This window comes from Corvus cornix, chromosome 3 (assembly GCF_000738735.6).
Source record: "Corvus cornix cornix isolate S_Up_H32 chromosome 3, ASM73873v5, whole genome shotgun sequence".
In the NCBI taxonomy this organism is placed as follows: domain Eukaryota; kingdom Metazoa; phylum Chordata; class Aves; order Passeriformes; family Corvidae; genus Corvus; species Corvus cornix.
This window is the reverse complement of record NC_047056.1, coordinates 62,336,212-62,353,222: the sequence shown is the minus strand read 5'-3', so window position 1 is coordinate 62,353,222 and position 17,011 is coordinate 62,336,212. Positions and strand designations below refer to the sequence as shown.

Below are 17,011 nucleotides of genomic sequence, written 5' to 3'. Positions count from 1 at the left end.
TAAACCTTCACCTGTAAGGTGAGCATACATCTTTGATTTTGAACAGGCCCTAGGTGCAGGATGAAGTCTGCTTTGGCTGAATGCATGGGGGCAGAAACTGGGCTTGCAGTGGCCGTGCTGTCACAGTGGCCCCTCTACCCTGGCTGTGCTGCAGGAGAGCCTGCAGTCACACAGGGCACTGGGCCCTACACAGCCACAGCTTCCCACAGCCAGCGGCATTCCTGGTCCTACACGTTCCCCCAGCTGCCTCTTGGGCACTGTGGTGCTGTCAGTGGAGCAGGAACACTCACGGTATCTGAGCCATCAGTGATTGCCTTCTCAACCTGTAGATTTGTAATCCATCTCTGTCAGTGGATTATCTGGAGGGCAGGGAGGCATGTCCATGTGAACTGGAGCTGAAGTTGATATGGTGGCATGTCATGTCTTAGGCTTGAAAGCAGCCTGACCAAATGATACAAAGTTCACCTGGCATTGTCAGTCTGCAAAGCATGTGATAGGGAGTCCAAGCCCTGCATCTAAGGTTTGTGGGGTTTTTTACTTCATTTTTTAATCAATTGTTTCCTCACTGGAAAAAAGGAAAGGTTTTGCAATAAAAAGGTATAGGCAAGTACAACCGGTTGTTCCAAAGTCATAGCATTTGAAGATAGTTATATGTGCAGATGAGTATTAACTAAAATATTTTTATGGTTTGCTTTTTGAAGAAGCAAACATGAAGTGCGTGTAGTTGCAGTATTTGTCTGTAAGAAAATAAATCCTTATCAGCTTCTTTCATATTTCAAGAGGACAGTATGTCTGGAGAACTAGAGCAGAAACAAGCAGATTGACAAATGGTTCAGGAGTAGTGCATGACTAACTGGAACTGGGAGGCTTCTAGGGAAGCATGGGTAGAAGGATGGCAGGCAGTTTCTAAGAGGTGCATATTTCTGAAACGTATGAATGGTAGAACATAAAATGTTATTGGTAGCATCTCCTTGAAGTTCTTACTACCAATAAAAATTAATTTATTTTTGAAATATGCAGTAGTTTTGGTTTGCATCTAGGGTTTTTATAGGTTCCAGGATTCTACAGAATTCCAGTGGGGATGGATGGTAACTTAATTGGGTTGGTAAATTAGAGAAGTGAGAGGAGAATTCAACAGCCTTGATTCAAAAAGAAAACAAAGCAACCAGTTAATTCTCATTAGTGCCACAAGATCTAGTTCCCTCATTTACATTTTTAAGATAGAATCAGCAGATAAGGAAAGTCACCTTTTAAATTACAAAAGTCTGTATAGTTGCTGAGTTTGTCACCTGAAAAATTAGTTTGCATTAAATTTTAAAGTTAATTTGTCAAAATACATTAAGTCACTATTAAAATTCCTTTATTTCAGTTCAAGTTAACCTGAGGAATTACACTAAATAAACTATGGCTCCATAAGTGGGGTCAACAGTTTTTTTCACATGTAACCTGAGAAGTGAGAAGTCGAATTGACAATGTAATGTCCCTTTTGGAAAAAAAACCCATATCTTCTTAAGTTATGTTTAAGTTGGTATAATACTGTGTAGACCTCTCTTTCCACTTTGCCTGCTGTCAGTGCTTAACTGAAAGTTTTGAGGTCAAGTGGCTTATGAAGCTCATCAGCAATGGTGTTTTTTCAGGTGCTTCTGGAAAACAGGACACCTATACAATGATACAGGAGAATTCCTTGGGGTAGAGGGGGATGTTTGCTTGGTCAGACAAATTTTAAGTCTACTAGAATACTTACTAGAAAGCATTTTTTTTAATAGCCCAGTTCTCTCTTTTGTGAATGTTTTTCCCCTCTTTTGTATAAAAACAACATTTGAAAGCATAGAATTGCAAATTCTGACATCATTACTGTGGCACAAGGATGCTGGCAGGTGTAGCTGGAACTACTGTTACCTTTGTAACTCTTTTACCACCAGTGTTGCTGGTGAAAGGCATCACTTTGTTACGTGTATAAAGTGCCAGTTTCAGTAGATGTTTGGGCGAGCAAGGTAAGATCCCAGATCACCCCTGATCAGCACCAAAGAACAAATGCATTTGACCCTCTCAGGAATGTCAGATAACCCAGGAGTCACGAGGTTCTCTTGAGCTCACTGAGCTTTCAGTGTCTCTGGTGCTTGCAGGGCCACTGAGTGGTTATGCCATGTCTTTGCCTGTACCTTCCTGCAAAATAAATACATGTAGGTAAGTATAGGAGTTTCAGGAGGCATCAGTTTATCTGTTGCAGGTTTCAACAGAGGAAATTCAAACTGGATGTAATGGAAAAAAGTATTCCTGGGGAGAATGGTGAAGCATGGTACAGATTGCGTGAAGAGGCTGTGACATACCCATGCTTGGAAATTTTTTAAATCGAGTGGGATGAGACCTGGAGCAATTTGATCTGGCTGCAGTTAGCTCAGCTTGGAGTTAGGGGTTAAAATAGATGACCCTCGAGCATCACTTTCAACCTCAGTTATTAGGCTATCTACCATTCCACTGAAGAGTGTAGTCTAGGAATGCAGGATGGGGAACTATTTATGCAGGCAATCAGTAGAAAGATGGCTGTAGAACCGGGGCAGCCCTGCTTCATGCTGTGGTGTGGGAATCAGGAAATTGTAATTTTTTGTAATTTTTTATTCCACATATAGTTTGTGGAATCTTTTTTTTTTTTTAAAGAAGAAAAAAAATCTATTTCTCAAATCGTGCACTGTGACAGCAGTGTCTTTCTGGTGTTTATTACAAAATGCCAAATCAATTTGTGATGGAAAAGGGAGTGGAGCCACAGGTGGCCTAAGAAGGGAAACCCATGTGTGGAGGGGTCAAACAGAGTTCATAACTATATTTATTATATATCATAACTGTGTTGCTTTTATTTTTAATAAAGTTTGGTGCTAATATATCTACTTCAGTAATAAAAACAAAATGTCAGTAAGGGCAAGAATTCTCATCTGATATGAAGAGTGTTTAAACAAAAAAGTAGGATTATGTAGGAAATGGGAATCTGGAAGCAATAGAACTCATATTTAATGCTCTGAAACATGCCTCAGAAAAACATTATTGTCTTAAGCCAGCTGCAGTATTAATTAATTCAAATACTGACTTAGCAGGGGGTTGCTTGCAGCTTCTTTTCATCTGGCACATGAACTGCCCCAGGTGGTGCCCACTTTCCTGTGCTTAGGAAGGGGGGCAAAATAATATTTCTTTTTTCCTTCTGCTCATACAGATCCACATCCAGAGAACTGAAGGGTGTGACCACATGACCTGTTCACAGTGTAACACTAATTTCTGTTACCGTTGTGGGGAGAGATACCGCCAGCTCCGCTTCTTTGGAGATCACACGTCAAACCTCAGTATCTTTGGATGCAAATACCGCTACCTCCCCGAGAGACCACATTTAAGGAGATTAGTGCGAGGCTCTGTCTGTGGTGAGTGGATTAATGTACCTTGTGGAGAGCTGCATAATGAAGTGATTAGGGGGATAGGACAATTAGAGTTAAAACTAGTGGTTTAAAATATTGGATGGGCACCTTGTTTTTCAGTTATTCAATAGGTGGCTTATTAAGTGTATTTAAATATATGGCATTTGCCCTCCCTTTTTAGATGGACTGTGTACAACTAAGTATTATGTCCTCTGCAGATAGCTTGTTTCTTAATTTTTTTAGTAATACATAAGCAAACTGGAAAAGTGCTGTCAATATGCATGTTGCTGGCTGTGTTCATTATTCTTAAGGTATATTGGAGAAATGGATCAGAGGAGGAACCTTATTTAAATTAACCTCGGTGTAAGACTGAATAAAGTGCTCTTTGGATTTGAACCTGATCTGAGTGGAAAAACTCAGGTTTTCCAATATAAATAGGAGGACACTGTTGTAACTGTTAGCTTTAGTTCAGATAAAATCCAGCTTGAAACAAAATACAACTTATATACATTAATTTTGCTCACAAAAGTATGATGCCAAAAATGTATTTTTATTAAACAAAAAGGCACTCATAATTTGCTTTTGAGCCAGATACATAGATGTCTCAGCCTATAGAAGCACAAGATATTAAAGTAGACTATTACATTGTGTGGTGTCTTACATATATGTCAAGCTCAGTCATTGTAGTGAGTTTACAGCATGTAAGGTGGCCTATAATGTTACAGGAAATGGATGTATTAAGTGCCAAAAACTGGGAACCTATTAAGGAAAATAGAACTTTTTGTACTTTGAATTAAGGCATAAAAATTGGAAATGACTTGTAGCTCACCTAGGATGAGGAAATGCTCTGAGCTTGATCATAGAGGTAAAGGCAAGAGATGGAACATGTGGGAAAAAGCAGACCTGAGGTGAAAAAACTAATCCTGAGCCAGACACGTTCCAGTAAGGAAACTAGGTGGTTTTCAGAGTAACATAAGAATTGACACACAAACTCAAAACTTGGTAATAAAAATGCCAACCTTGCTGCGCTGCAAAGATGTGGGAGATTCGCAAACCTGGACTGCTTGTTCAGCAAGCGACAATGTGTCATCCAAGCCCATTAGTTTGACCTCAGGAGTTTGCAAGGCTTTGTTAACAAACTTTGAGAGAGGTGATTTAAAGATACAGAAATAACTAGAAAGGGGATGAAAATTGAAAATGATACATACTCTGATACATTTTGTAGAGATAAATTCCAACACACGAGAAGATCTAGTCTAGATTAAAGACAGTGATGGCATTAGGGCACATGAATATCAGCGTTCATTAATAAATTTAGGCTTAAACTTCAAGAACTGTTTCAAAGCACTAAGTAAGATTTCAGAAGAGTTTTTAGTAATAGCCATAATGGCAAACAATGTAAGCTGTGTTTAAATAGATCTTGTTATATTTGGTGTAATTAGTCTCTGCTGTAGCACCAGATTGTACTCTGAGACATTACCAAGTCATTGCTGCTCAGATGCAGAATCATGGGTAACCTTATTAGAATCATAGAATAGGGACCTTTAAAAGCCACCTGCAATGAGCAGGGACGTCTTCAACTAAATCAGGTTACTCTGAGCTCTGTTCAGCCTGGCCTTGGATATTAAAGCTTCATGGTAAATATGTTTATGCTCATATTTACAAGATCACACATGGAGAAGGTATAAGATATTTTTATTTTCATCTCCTATTTGCAAGTGTACTTGTGGTTTGCATTGATTAATAAACCAAGAAGGATTAGCAAAGCTCAAAGCCTCAGATTGCAGTTCTCATAGGGGTTTCTGTTATTGATCCTGATACACTTTATGAATAACTACCAAAATACTCCAGAGACCTAACAGAACTCACGTGTGAAAATAAAAAATTTAAATCTTCAAAAATTTGCATCAGATTTGAATTTGGGAATTGAGCTCACAGCTCTTCTTCCATTACAGTAGATTTTGGCTATGACTTGCACGTGTGAGCCAGTCTAGGTTTTTGTACTTTTTTCCACACAAGTATACCTGTGGGTTTTCACATCTGTTTTTAAAAAGGCATCATACTGCTGTAAGATTGTACCTCCTGACTTTTTTCCTGACCTTTTGAAGATGATATAATCCTAAACTGACACAGTTTAAGTTTGTGGATTTTGCCGTTTTCAGTGCTGGAAATTTGCTAGGATCATCTGTCTTTGTAAAACAGAATTCAACAGAATTGATCTGTGGCTGTTAATTGGGCTTGTATAAAGATCAGCCTGGAGAGTCTGTCCCCAGCAATGGTCAGTTAGAAATAATTGACTCCCTGTTTGTTTCCAGTAATCATTGCTTTAGACGCTTCCTTAGTTAAGGTTCGGATCTGAACCTTTGCTTTATAACTATCAGTGGATGGACCCTTCACTAGTTTTAACAGTTTTTAAATTTCAGCTTACACAGCATTTCTGGTAGAGGCTCTAGGATTTCACTGTGTGTCATGTGGAGAAAATCCTGGTGTTTTTTTATTGATTCCTGATAATTTCATTGGCTACTTCTGTTATCATGAAATTGAGTAAATAATAATAGCTTGCTGACCTTTTCATATCTTTCTTTTATGGACCCTCCATCAGATTCTACTTTGTCATATTTGATATTATTTTGTGTTTTGTGTTTTATGTGTTAAGCCAAAGCTTACTAGTCTTAATCATTTAAGATCAAATTTAAAACCCAGAAAAGTTGAATTCCAGTTAGGGATCACAGCCAGGCTCAGGGAGGTCCCAGTAGCTAGAACTGTAAATGTAAATCTGTAAATACTTCATCAGGCAAGAGAGGAGCACTATCATCAGTAGGTGTTACTGTACAAGCCTGGGTTTTGATTCAGTTCTGAAAGTCAGCAGAAGAAGAGATGGTAGCAGAGAGGCCATTAAAAGCATAGCCTCTGCATTTTAGTAACATGTAGTAAGAAGCAAAGGTTGGATTTCCTGTAGAAAAGTGCCTCTGCTAGTTAGCTAAGTAGCGGAAATTAAAGAAATGTTATCTTGGCTATCTGTGGGAGACTGGTGAGGTGTTGCTAGATATGTGCAGGTTTTGTATGACTTCTTCTACTTTATTGCTATGGAGAAGGAATACTTAAGTAAATATGATTCTGTAACCATGTGCAGTTGAGGGTTTTTTGGGTTGTTTCTAAAATCTGGCTAGGTGGAGTGTGTAGAAAGAACACAGTGTGGCAGGCTGGCATGCTGGCATGGTTTCTGTTGAGAAGCAAGTGCATACAGTCACAAACTGCTCTGCAGTAAAAATAAGGGAAAAGTATTTATGGCAACATAAATTTAAATGTACTTTTCTTCATAAACCAACTGTTATGTAAAGGTGATAGTAATCATGGGAAGAAGAAAATCTGAGAGCAGAAGTGATCTCTGACATTTCTCTCCCTTCTTTAGCCAGCATGGTTCTTAGAGAAATTGTCCTGGGACCAGTACAGTCAAGTGAAATTGTTTTTATTCTTCCATCCCAGCAGACTGAGATGTCATTCTCATTATAATTGGCTAAATTGTTGAAGGCAGAATGTTTCGTTATAACTGGAGTCAGTGATGAGTTATACAGGAAGGAAAAGGGCGTTCAGCTGTCTGAAGTGTACTTAAGATGCCACTGGAATACCACCTGGATTCAGTTGATGAATTGTATTCAAAATCAGTTGCTAGGTACTTCATAGATCTGTAACAAGATACTACATGTAATGAAACTATTAAAGCAAATGAATTTTTTTTGCATGGTAACCACCATTTCAGATAGGATTCTGAAAGCAGGATGTTGTCAGATCTGACTGACATGTACTCCTGTCCCAAACAGAGCACAAGGTTCACTTCATGTAAGCATGGCTTTGAGCCTCGCAGAAGGCAGCATGCAATTTTGTGATCCAACCTTCATTAGCAACTTCATATTTTAGTTGGTCTGACTTGTAAGAAGTTGTCTCTATACCCTTGATAAGACTCTTTAAAAACAAATGCAGACTTTTATTAGAACTTAATGTCTACATAGATACTGCTGTTTTGATTTGTAAGTAGATGCTTTTATTGTCTCTGCTTAAACAATAATGATATTTAGACTTAAAAGACAAAATTTAATATTTCTCATATGCTAGTGATTAAATTTGTTTTCTAAAACTAGTTTATTAATTTTTTACGTGGCAAAGAATTCTCTAAGGGTATATCGGGGTTTGTATATATTACCCTAAAACCTGTAACTAAGCCCAAAGTTATGCAAGGGAAAAGTACTCCCTCATGTTTCCTGAAATACTTCGTTATTTTGCAGAAGAACATGATTCTCTGTTCCACAAATAAGGCAACCCCTCGGAGACACCTGCAAATAGAGTTATTATACTACCACAAATGTCTACATCTTCATGCTGTGCCACTCGGTAGAGAAACTGTTTACCATTTATTTGAGTGCAATTGTAAAAAGGTTCTGTTTCAATCCCTTCTTGTTAAGTTACTCTTAAAAACTAGCTTTAGACAACAGCAAACTGGCTGTCATAACCTACTGCTGAGATCACCACATGGGCTAATGACCCAAAATTTTATTCAGCTCTGAGGCAGGTGTTACATTTGCTCTCTGTGCTATCAGTCTCAGAGCTAGTGCCTGCAGCAAACATCCTTAGTCTCAGTGACATTTCTTGGTGTGTCATGATTTCCTCTATGATTAAGAGCCTCATGATCCTTCGCACTATGACAAACGATGTTTGTCAAACTGGAATTGGATATAAAGTAGTTTGTAATTCTGAGATGTAAAATTGAGCATTTTGTAATTGTTTCATACAATGCTGATAAAAATTATTGGAGCAAATATCAGCATACCTGCTGCTTTGCTAGTGATTGCTGCTGTTTGTACTCTTCCTGATGGCAACATTTGCAAGCCTTGTTCACCTTGTGTTGTTTAATTGTAGTTTACAAAGGTAAAGAAATATTAAGGATTTAAATGTAATAGATATGTAAGGAGAAAAAGTATTTCGTTTTGAAATTTAGTCTTTAGAAATAATGCATTGATAACCAAAAGAAGATATGGTCTTATGGTGATGAAAAGTCATTTTATTCTATAAAATCTTGGAACTACACAATACTCATAACTCATATTCACAGGCAGAAGGAAAGACACTACTCATGCTTTATTTCAGCTCTGAGTTTGTCAAATGTAAGTGAACGAGTTTTCGAATTAGCTTAGGGGCTGTTCTTTGTGTCTCAAAAGAAGTTATTCCAATCAAAGGCTAGCTTAGCCCTTTCCATAGACTCTGTTTCTGCATATTCAGTCACTAGCTCAGTGATTCAAGTTCTTAATAATTTTGGTACCAAACATCATAATTTTCTAGCATTCTAATTACATGGCTATTAATGAAGTAAGGAGTTCATACCTTAAACCTTAAATCTTTTATGAGCTTTACTTGAAATTGTTGAAGGCTCTGGTAATGTTTTAAAATGGTTTTCATTTCTTATTTTTGGACCTTTCTTGAGGTTTTCCATCACTTTACATTCATTCTTCTGTCTACACTTGAATAATGTATTTGACAAGTTCTGTGTGTGTAGAACACAGTGCAGTGGAGTCCCAAGAAGGTATGCCATTAGGATGCCTAGCAACTAGAGTAATACAAATATTAGCCAGGTTTTTTTCTTCTAGGAATTAGTGTTTTCCACCCACAACACTCCTATGAAATTTAAAAGCTATCAAAACAGAGCAAGAAAAGGGCCAGTTCATTTAACTGCTGTAAATATTTCCAAAATATCTCATTTTTCCTTCAGTGCTCAAATTAGTGTTTCAGGTTATGGAAAAGTTTACATCATTATTGAATGAAGTAATCCATTTACTGCAATCTGATATGAGTGACTTGAGAGAGGGAAGGGCAGGGAAGAGAGAGGTAACAAACTCAGTTTTTCTCCCATTCTTCAGGTGATCTTTCAAACACATAGAGAACTTTAAACTTAGAGAATTGCAAAATTTCAAGTCCCTGATAAGACTGCTGGTATATCAGTAAAAGTGCTTGCCCTCCTGCATTTTTCGAACAGCTCAGATAAGTGATGTCTTTGACCCAACTGCTCAGCCTGCAGAGCCAGGGAGATTCTTCCGTTGAAAGTGCGCAATGCAAGGAAGATAAGTTGGGTTCTGGTTCAGTTTCAAATTCACCGTTTCAGCAAGACCCCTGCCTTCACTCTGCAAATTTTTACAGATGAACTCACCAGAAATAAAGAATATGAGCATGCTTTATTTGTTCTTGGTCTTATACTCTAGCCAGTATGCTGCTCAACATCGCTGTCCTACTCATGTAAGAGCCACAACATATCCTTATAAACGTAGATCCAAAATAGACTTGGCTGTGGTTTGACTTAGACCTTAATCACAGCTGTACACGAGCACTTCCCTGTAGCCTTTTAAAGCGAGCAGAAGCGTATTTAGAGGCGATGGTCTCATCGCCTTGAGCTAACCTAAACTTTCCAAGATGCTAGTTTGCTTGGCATCTTTCCAGGCTGGTTGCTGTGCAGTAGGATTCCAGAGAAGCCAAATTACAGTAGCTTTATAGCTCTCACGTTCCTGTCGATGCTTGAGAGATTTCAGAATGGAAACAGAAATAAATGCAAGCTGTTAATGTATGAAATAAGCTGTGCTCAGAGAGTTGTGGTGGGTGAAGAGGGCAGAGAGAACTGTGTGCAGGGAGCTGACTCTGTGGTGATAGCTCCTGGCTGAATATGTAGGATGAAATTACAAATAGGAATCCTATTTGTAGAGGTAAATGATTTTAAAAATAATAGATAAAAATATTTTTCTGATATTGTTGGAAAGGAAAAAATAAAAATTCCTTCTTTGAACTGTTTCATGAATTTTGCATTTCAGCTGGAAAACTACTCATTACACCCCTAATATTGGTTCTGGGACTGGCACTGGGAGCCGTAGCTGTTGTAATAGGTAAGAGTTACATATGTGAATGAATCTAATCCTGATTATGCAGTGACTTTCTCTGACATCTCAATATTTTCATTTCAGACATAGAGACAGAGTACAGATTTCACAGATACATTTTTAGTATTTTATACATGACTTTTTTCTAAAAAACTTGTCTCTGGGATCTTCTTTTTTTCTTTTTATGCTTATTAGCTTTATTTTTGTTTCCATATTTTTTTTTCCAGACCAGCATCTTTAACTGGTGTAAATAAACTAGTAAAACCTCCAGAGTAACTTAAATGTAATCCTGGGGGCTGACTAACTTGGACCCAGCCTTTAATCACCCCCTTGAATCACAATTTTAAGATCTTGGCCATGTGTATGACAAGATTTTTGGGGAACTAAGGCCTAGTCTCAAGAGCTCACCAGCTTGAAGATGCAACATCAACAAAGCAGCCAATTGAGATGAGTCAGTCTCAAAATATGATCCAGTGCAAAGGCTGCCAAATGGTATTCCATCCCAAAAACTGGTACTGTGAACTCATTTGATTACAGTATCAAAGCCCTGTTAATGTGGTTGTATTAACGTGGGGACAGATATTTTAGCAAAGCTGCTCTTTGCCTGGCTTAGTTGAGTTTTCCCCGCAGAAAGGAGATTAGTTGTGACAATAAGGTATAATTTTGCTCATGTGAGTGCATATCCACTCTTCATGTTGGCAGCAATATGTCATTCAGGGATCATGCTGCTTCACAGCTCTTCATCAAACTGCTCACTCCACTGAAAATTTGCAGTGTGTGCCCAGCCCTGAGGTATATTGGGATGTGACTCCTTTATTTTCATATAATAAAGCCAAAATACACTAGGATAGTTATGTTAATAAGGTTGCAAATAACCAATCAACCTATACCTAAAATACTATTACAGCTTTTCTAGACTACATCTGGCCAAATAAGGAATATTAATGTTAATTTCTGTATTTAGACCAACTATCTTTGCTGAAGAGAGTGAGTGATGTCTATCTTAAATATTTATTCAATAGCATTTTTATGCCAAAATTATAAACAATAAAGACTCCTTAATGCCAGTAAAGCTTATTTTGGTCTGCAGTCTGGTATAATCTATGGTGGGGAAAAAAACACTTTTTTTTTATATGCTAAAAATTAAGAGGGTTTTGCAGTAATACAGTAACAATATTTACAGTAATAATCAGAATGCCGTTGAAGTCCCATCCTAGGCTTGGCTGGATAAGATACAATCAATGGCAGCAGTATGAGCAGTTCCAAAAACATTGATTATTGATAGAAAAGTTTTGGTTTTGAGGTAATTACAGCAATATTTGCTGCCAACCACTATTAAAGTTATCTCAGTTACATAGCTGAAAACTATACTGCACCATTTACGGGGCTATTGAGCAAAGCAAGAACCCTGTGATTGTAGTAGTCTTTTGTTCTATGTTGTTACTGTAGTGGTGTCTGAAAAGAAAAATCTTTGGCCATTTCAGTCAGCTGGTGGCAAGAGAAGGGGGAAGATGCTTCTCATTTGGGTTTGAGAGACTACAAACTATTTTTCACCTGAATAAATGTGATATATTTATTTATTTTTGTTTTTACAGCTTTCTTTCTCTCAAGAGTTGTAAGAATAAATAGTTCCCTGTCCAAGCAATGATAAACACTTGGTATTATTCAAGTATAAACATTTGGTATTCCTTCACAGTAGATGAGGAAGTTTGTAAAAATAAATAAAATGTAAAACTATAATGTGCTGTCTCTATTGCATGTGAATCTAATTGAAAACTAGTTTAGTTACATCAGCTTTGAATTTAGATCTAAGAATTTCCAGAGTGCTTTGAAAAGTTTTATGTTTGTGCCTTACACCAGACAGCATGGTTCAGAAATTAATTTGTCAGAGATGAGTGTAGGGTTAGCAGGAATTTGTTGTAAAGGGAAGAATAAGTGTAGCTTAACTCATTATCAAAGACACTGTTTGTTGCAGGCTAGTATTTTTTTCTGCTTGTCCAAATGCCTGGTCTAAAGTCTCCTGAGATGTGAAAAACTCCATCTGGATAGGTATATCGAAAGAACACAATACATGCACAAAGGATTGCATTTAATTATGTTTCTTTTCATGTTTCCTTCTTTTGGCAGGTTTATTTGTGTTTCCTATCTATTGCCTTTGTAAAAAGCAGAGGAAAAGGTCACGGACAGGTATGCCGTGGTGAGGATGGACATTACTCGCCTGAACTGAGCTGGTCCTGCAAGGGCTATCCGTGTTTTGTGCAACAGAGCAATACCTTGCTGGTTACAGCATCAAAGCCACCGCCCTGGAAGAAGAATGGGGGCTCTCCTGCCATCTTCCCTCAGCTGAAAACACTACTGCAGACCAGAAAGCCTCTTTGCTCTGGTGCACTCTCAACAAGATGGGCCCCCTGACTGCTGCTTTTTAAATGTTTTTGGTTTTGTTTTTTTTTAGTTATTACTTTGGAGGGGTTTTTTTGAGTCTAAGTTTCTGAACCAGACAATCCAAGTCTGTATTGTAGCCACAATTCTACTACCGATTTGGCCTGTGAAGAAAGAATTTAACTGCTAACATGTGCTCGTTTAACTTCAGTGTCAGCCTTTAAGGGGGAAATGCTTAGAAGTGTTTGGACTCTTACTGTATACTGAGCATACTACTTTTGGTATTAAAAACTACTTCTGTAAATAACTTCCATCACACAGCATTCTGTTCAGCATACCAAAACCCCATCACATGCCAGAGCACGACAGCTGGTTATCTTCTGAGTCCTCCTGCTAGTGGAGCGCACATTGCCACCGCCAGACTGCAGTGCCTCAGAGGGAAATACCCTTAGTACTGAAGCGCCGTGATATTTAAGAATGTGGTGATTGGTTTCACTTCAGTAAATTATTTATGGCAGTCTATTAATATTAATGGCAGGGGGTGTGACAAGATTTGTTACAACAGGACTTCATTTTTAAATTCTCGCAGTACAGAAAAGATTTGAGGGGTTTAGATAACAAGATGTGTCAGTGACCTAATCTGTCCCAAGATGTCCCTGAAGTGTGTTTGCAGGGAAGCTGGAAGCCTGCTCTTTTATTCTGACTTGGAATATGATACACATGCTACACACTACCTGTGTGAAGATTGACTTGATGAAATTTTATAACCTAAATAGCACATTTTGTTTGTTTGTTCCTTTGAGTAGGCTACTACTATGTAAGTCTTGGAGTAGCCACTGATGTCTCATGAGGAAAATCTGTGAATCCAGGGTAAGGGGAGTAATCATAAATTCTTAGGAGACCACTTCATTCTTACTTTCTGCTTCCAGTGTTGCTCTTCCTGGTGCATGACAGTTCTGAAGAGAATAGCTCTCTTTGCTCTTTTTTTCTTAAGTTCCACTGTTTGCTACCAAACCTCTTTCTCAGTGCATCACCACAACAGCAATGTAATTCAGCAAAAGGAATCAGCTACTGAGAATTTTTACACCTTTAATTTTAATCCAAATTTATCATACAAATATAACTCTAAAAACTAGAATAAATTTTGTTTAGGCAGAACATTGAAACAATAAAGAAAGGAACTGAATAAGAAAAATATCTACTTTATACTGTAAAAATACAAGCTAATCTTAAAAAAGATTGGATTTGTACTGTGAAGGTACTCTTTTTCAGTGTGTGTGTGTTTGAAGACATATTTATATATATGTTTGTGTATGTATGGGGAAAGGGGGAAGCAGGAAGATGGGAAACGTCCTTAAAGTCTACAGACTTCAAAATTTAGGCTTGCAAATAATGTATCATTAAGAGGATGTACTTTGTACCACTTTCTTTGAAAATTGTTGTTAAATCTGAATCTAGTTGTAATTTTTAAGCAAATAGTATTCTGCCCCACCAACATAATACTGTTATAAGATACTCACTTTGACTTCGAAGCCTCAGTGGAAGAAGCTGATGACTTCTATTTACCTGGAAACACAAATATCAGCTTACCATAGCTGGCTAGTATGCTTGTTTTCTGTCAGCTTCTGGTTTTGTTTTCTTGCATTTTTCTTTTTGAAAGTGTGTACAACCACACCATAGTAGTCAATAACTATTTAATAATTTCCATTTGAATTTAAGGGCAGGTTGACCCTGTTATCCTAACAGTAAAAATAGTACTTTTCAAAGATTTGCAAATTAAGAAGGGAAGCAATGACATTTAGAAATAAAATTCAAAGCCTATTGTCAATGCAAATCTGCCTGTTAATTAGACTTACTTTCTTCTGAGACACCAGTTTTCTATTTGTGTTCTGTCTGAAGTTGGAAGCTGCCTTAAAATTGGTCTTGGTTTTGAGTGTGTTTTCTGAGGCTATACATATCAGTTGTCTTTGGCTTACTCAGGGATTTTTATTCCTCTCTTTAAATGTCAAATAATGAAGATATTTTTGTATTATTTAGAAAAACCTTCAGACCTCAGAGAGCAAGATATATATATAGATAGATTTGGGTTTGCAACGCAGTCTATAACATGGTGTCAAATTATTCCACTTGAGAATATTTTAGTACTTGAGATTATCTGTAATTAACTACACAGTAGATTAATTTCCTTTCTTTTCCTGGTTCTGTATAAATGTGTGAGATATTCTTACAGTCTTTGTAGCTGTTTTCACTCTTCCATGTTTGCCGTTTTCAGTTTTTAACTAGAGTTCAGTAAGATCTGAAACTAAGATACTAGAATAAAGAGCATAAAAAGGAAGATAATAGATCTGCACTTACTTAATATTCAGAAAGCATGTCCTTGTGGATGGAGAAAAGGAAAATACAGCTCAGCTCATATGTTATCATTTAAGCTAGGCCATTTTGATTTTATCGGAACAGATGAAATCAAAGGGAAATGGTTTTTCATTTTCTATACAGAGCAAAAAGAGACATCTTTGACCTTGTAAAGATGAGTGAGTCTGATTGTGCTTTTTCTGTAGGCAAAAAAAAAAGGAATTACAATAATCTTTGCTTTTCTACAGAACAGGATAAACCTTCAAGAGCCAGGCAGAATAGGGATATGGAAGTCTTTTTCCATCAGTATAAAAATATTCCCACTTGAAAAGTACATAAATACATTTTTTATCAATATTATATAATATAACCTACTAAAGCATGAGAAGTAGCTCAGTACAAAGCTTCATTTGGTTAAACATTAGCCTTTAAACAACTCATCACAGCAAATCTTATAGATATCAAAGCAATGTCATTTGTTTTAAAAGCATGTCACTTAATTTATTCATTTGAAAGAAATGGAATGAACTTTATAAGGAAATTCAAGGATGTTTTTATTACGTGTGTTGTTTTTTGTAACTACTCTAAAGAAACCATCAGGCTGTTCTACTCCATCTTTATTAGCAGAAAACTTCATCAGGCAGCTAGATTAACCTGCTAAGGCAGATTTCACACTACTGTATGCTGATCATCACTGGTCATTGTGTTTGCTTTCACCACAGTTAATATTTAAAATTATTTATCCTTGTGCAAAGTTGTTGCTCATCAGTACCTGTGTTCAGACTAGGAATTTTTTGAGTCTATTCTACACTAGCCTTCTTTTTCAAGCTTTCCTGGGGTGGATTTGCCCAAGCTCAGCCCTGCTTGCAGGCGTGCAGTCAGAGCTGGGGCCCTGCCTGTGGTACCATGGCTTTGTACGCCCATCCTGCTCCTGCTGGGAGGGCTGGCTGGACACGCCACCCCGCAGGGGCCACTCTCCCTTTCTCCACTATGCAGAATTTAGTTGTGTTTCATTAATGGGGTTGAGTTCCAGGGCTACTCAGCCATGTCAGCAGCAGGATCATGCTGAGTCCTGTGGGACTGTTAGGTATATGTGCAGAATATATCCAGGAGCTTGTGACTGGAAAATAATTGTGCTTTTCCTTGTGTCGGTCTATTAGCTAGTGAGAGTAATAAGCTGAGTGGAAATACAAGCAAGAGGCAGAAAAGCAATTCTCCTAGTAGCCTTGTGCTGAGCTTGACCCATCAGGTTTAGTTCTGTACAAAAAAGTCAGTGAGTCTTCATTTCCCACCACCTCTGTAATAAACAGTATATTCATACCTGTTCAGTGTCTTTAAAGTACAGTGCACTTCGAGTGATCTGTTATCTTCCTTTGAGGCAGTGCAAATGTGTAAGGGAAGATTTTGTTTGGTTTTGATGTTACTAATGCTGACTTCATAACTCTTCCTGGTGTGTTAGGGGTTTTTGTAATTTACACCTATTTATTCATTATAAAAGTTTTACTTTATTAAAAAATATTAATTTGCAGGGTCTATTGCCAATTTTAACTAGAAAGCATTTTGGATCACCATCAGGTATTCTTTTTAGCCAAGAGGCTTTTTGCTCTTCCAAAGACTGTCACAGCTTGTGTGATGTTAAATGGTATGTAGGTGGGGCAGTAATTCTCCCAGAGGATACAAATTCACTGGTGATGGAATGGTTTCTAATGCCAGTTAGATCTGAGAAACTGTTTAATATTCAATGGCCAAATAGTTTGCTGTGCAGACTCTTGGTTGGTTTGCTAGCTCTTTTAATTTAGTTGTGGTATTTTGTTTCTTGAGCAAACCTTACATCATAATTTTTGGTATGCTAATTGTGCAGGTTCAAGTTGTGGATAAGAACCATGGATTGCTGTTACTGTTATAATCTATATTAGATCACTGCTGATGGAAAGAGTCCTACATGAGGAAAATATTGGATAATTT

The 17,011-nt window shown here is 37.5% G+C and overlaps 1 protein-coding gene across 1 annotated transcript in view; it reads left to right on the top strand.

Annotated features, from left to right (window-relative positions):
• Window positions 1-14,528, top strand: part of RNF217 (ring finger protein 217) — a 58,539-nt gene extending 44,011 nt beyond the window's left edge. The window contains exons 4-6 of the mRNA XM_039568706.1: window positions 3,206-3,407; window positions 10,250-10,321; window positions 12,443-14,528. Of these exons, the coding sequence (XP_039424640.1) occupies window positions 3,206-3,407; window positions 10,250-10,321; window positions 12,443-12,516 (348 nt within the window). The 3' untranslated portion in view covers window positions 12,517-14,528. The remainder of the gene's footprint in view (window positions 1-3,205; window positions 3,408-10,249; window positions 10,322-12,442) is intronic.
• The last annotated feature ends 2,483 nt before the right edge of the window (window positions 14,529-17,011 follow it).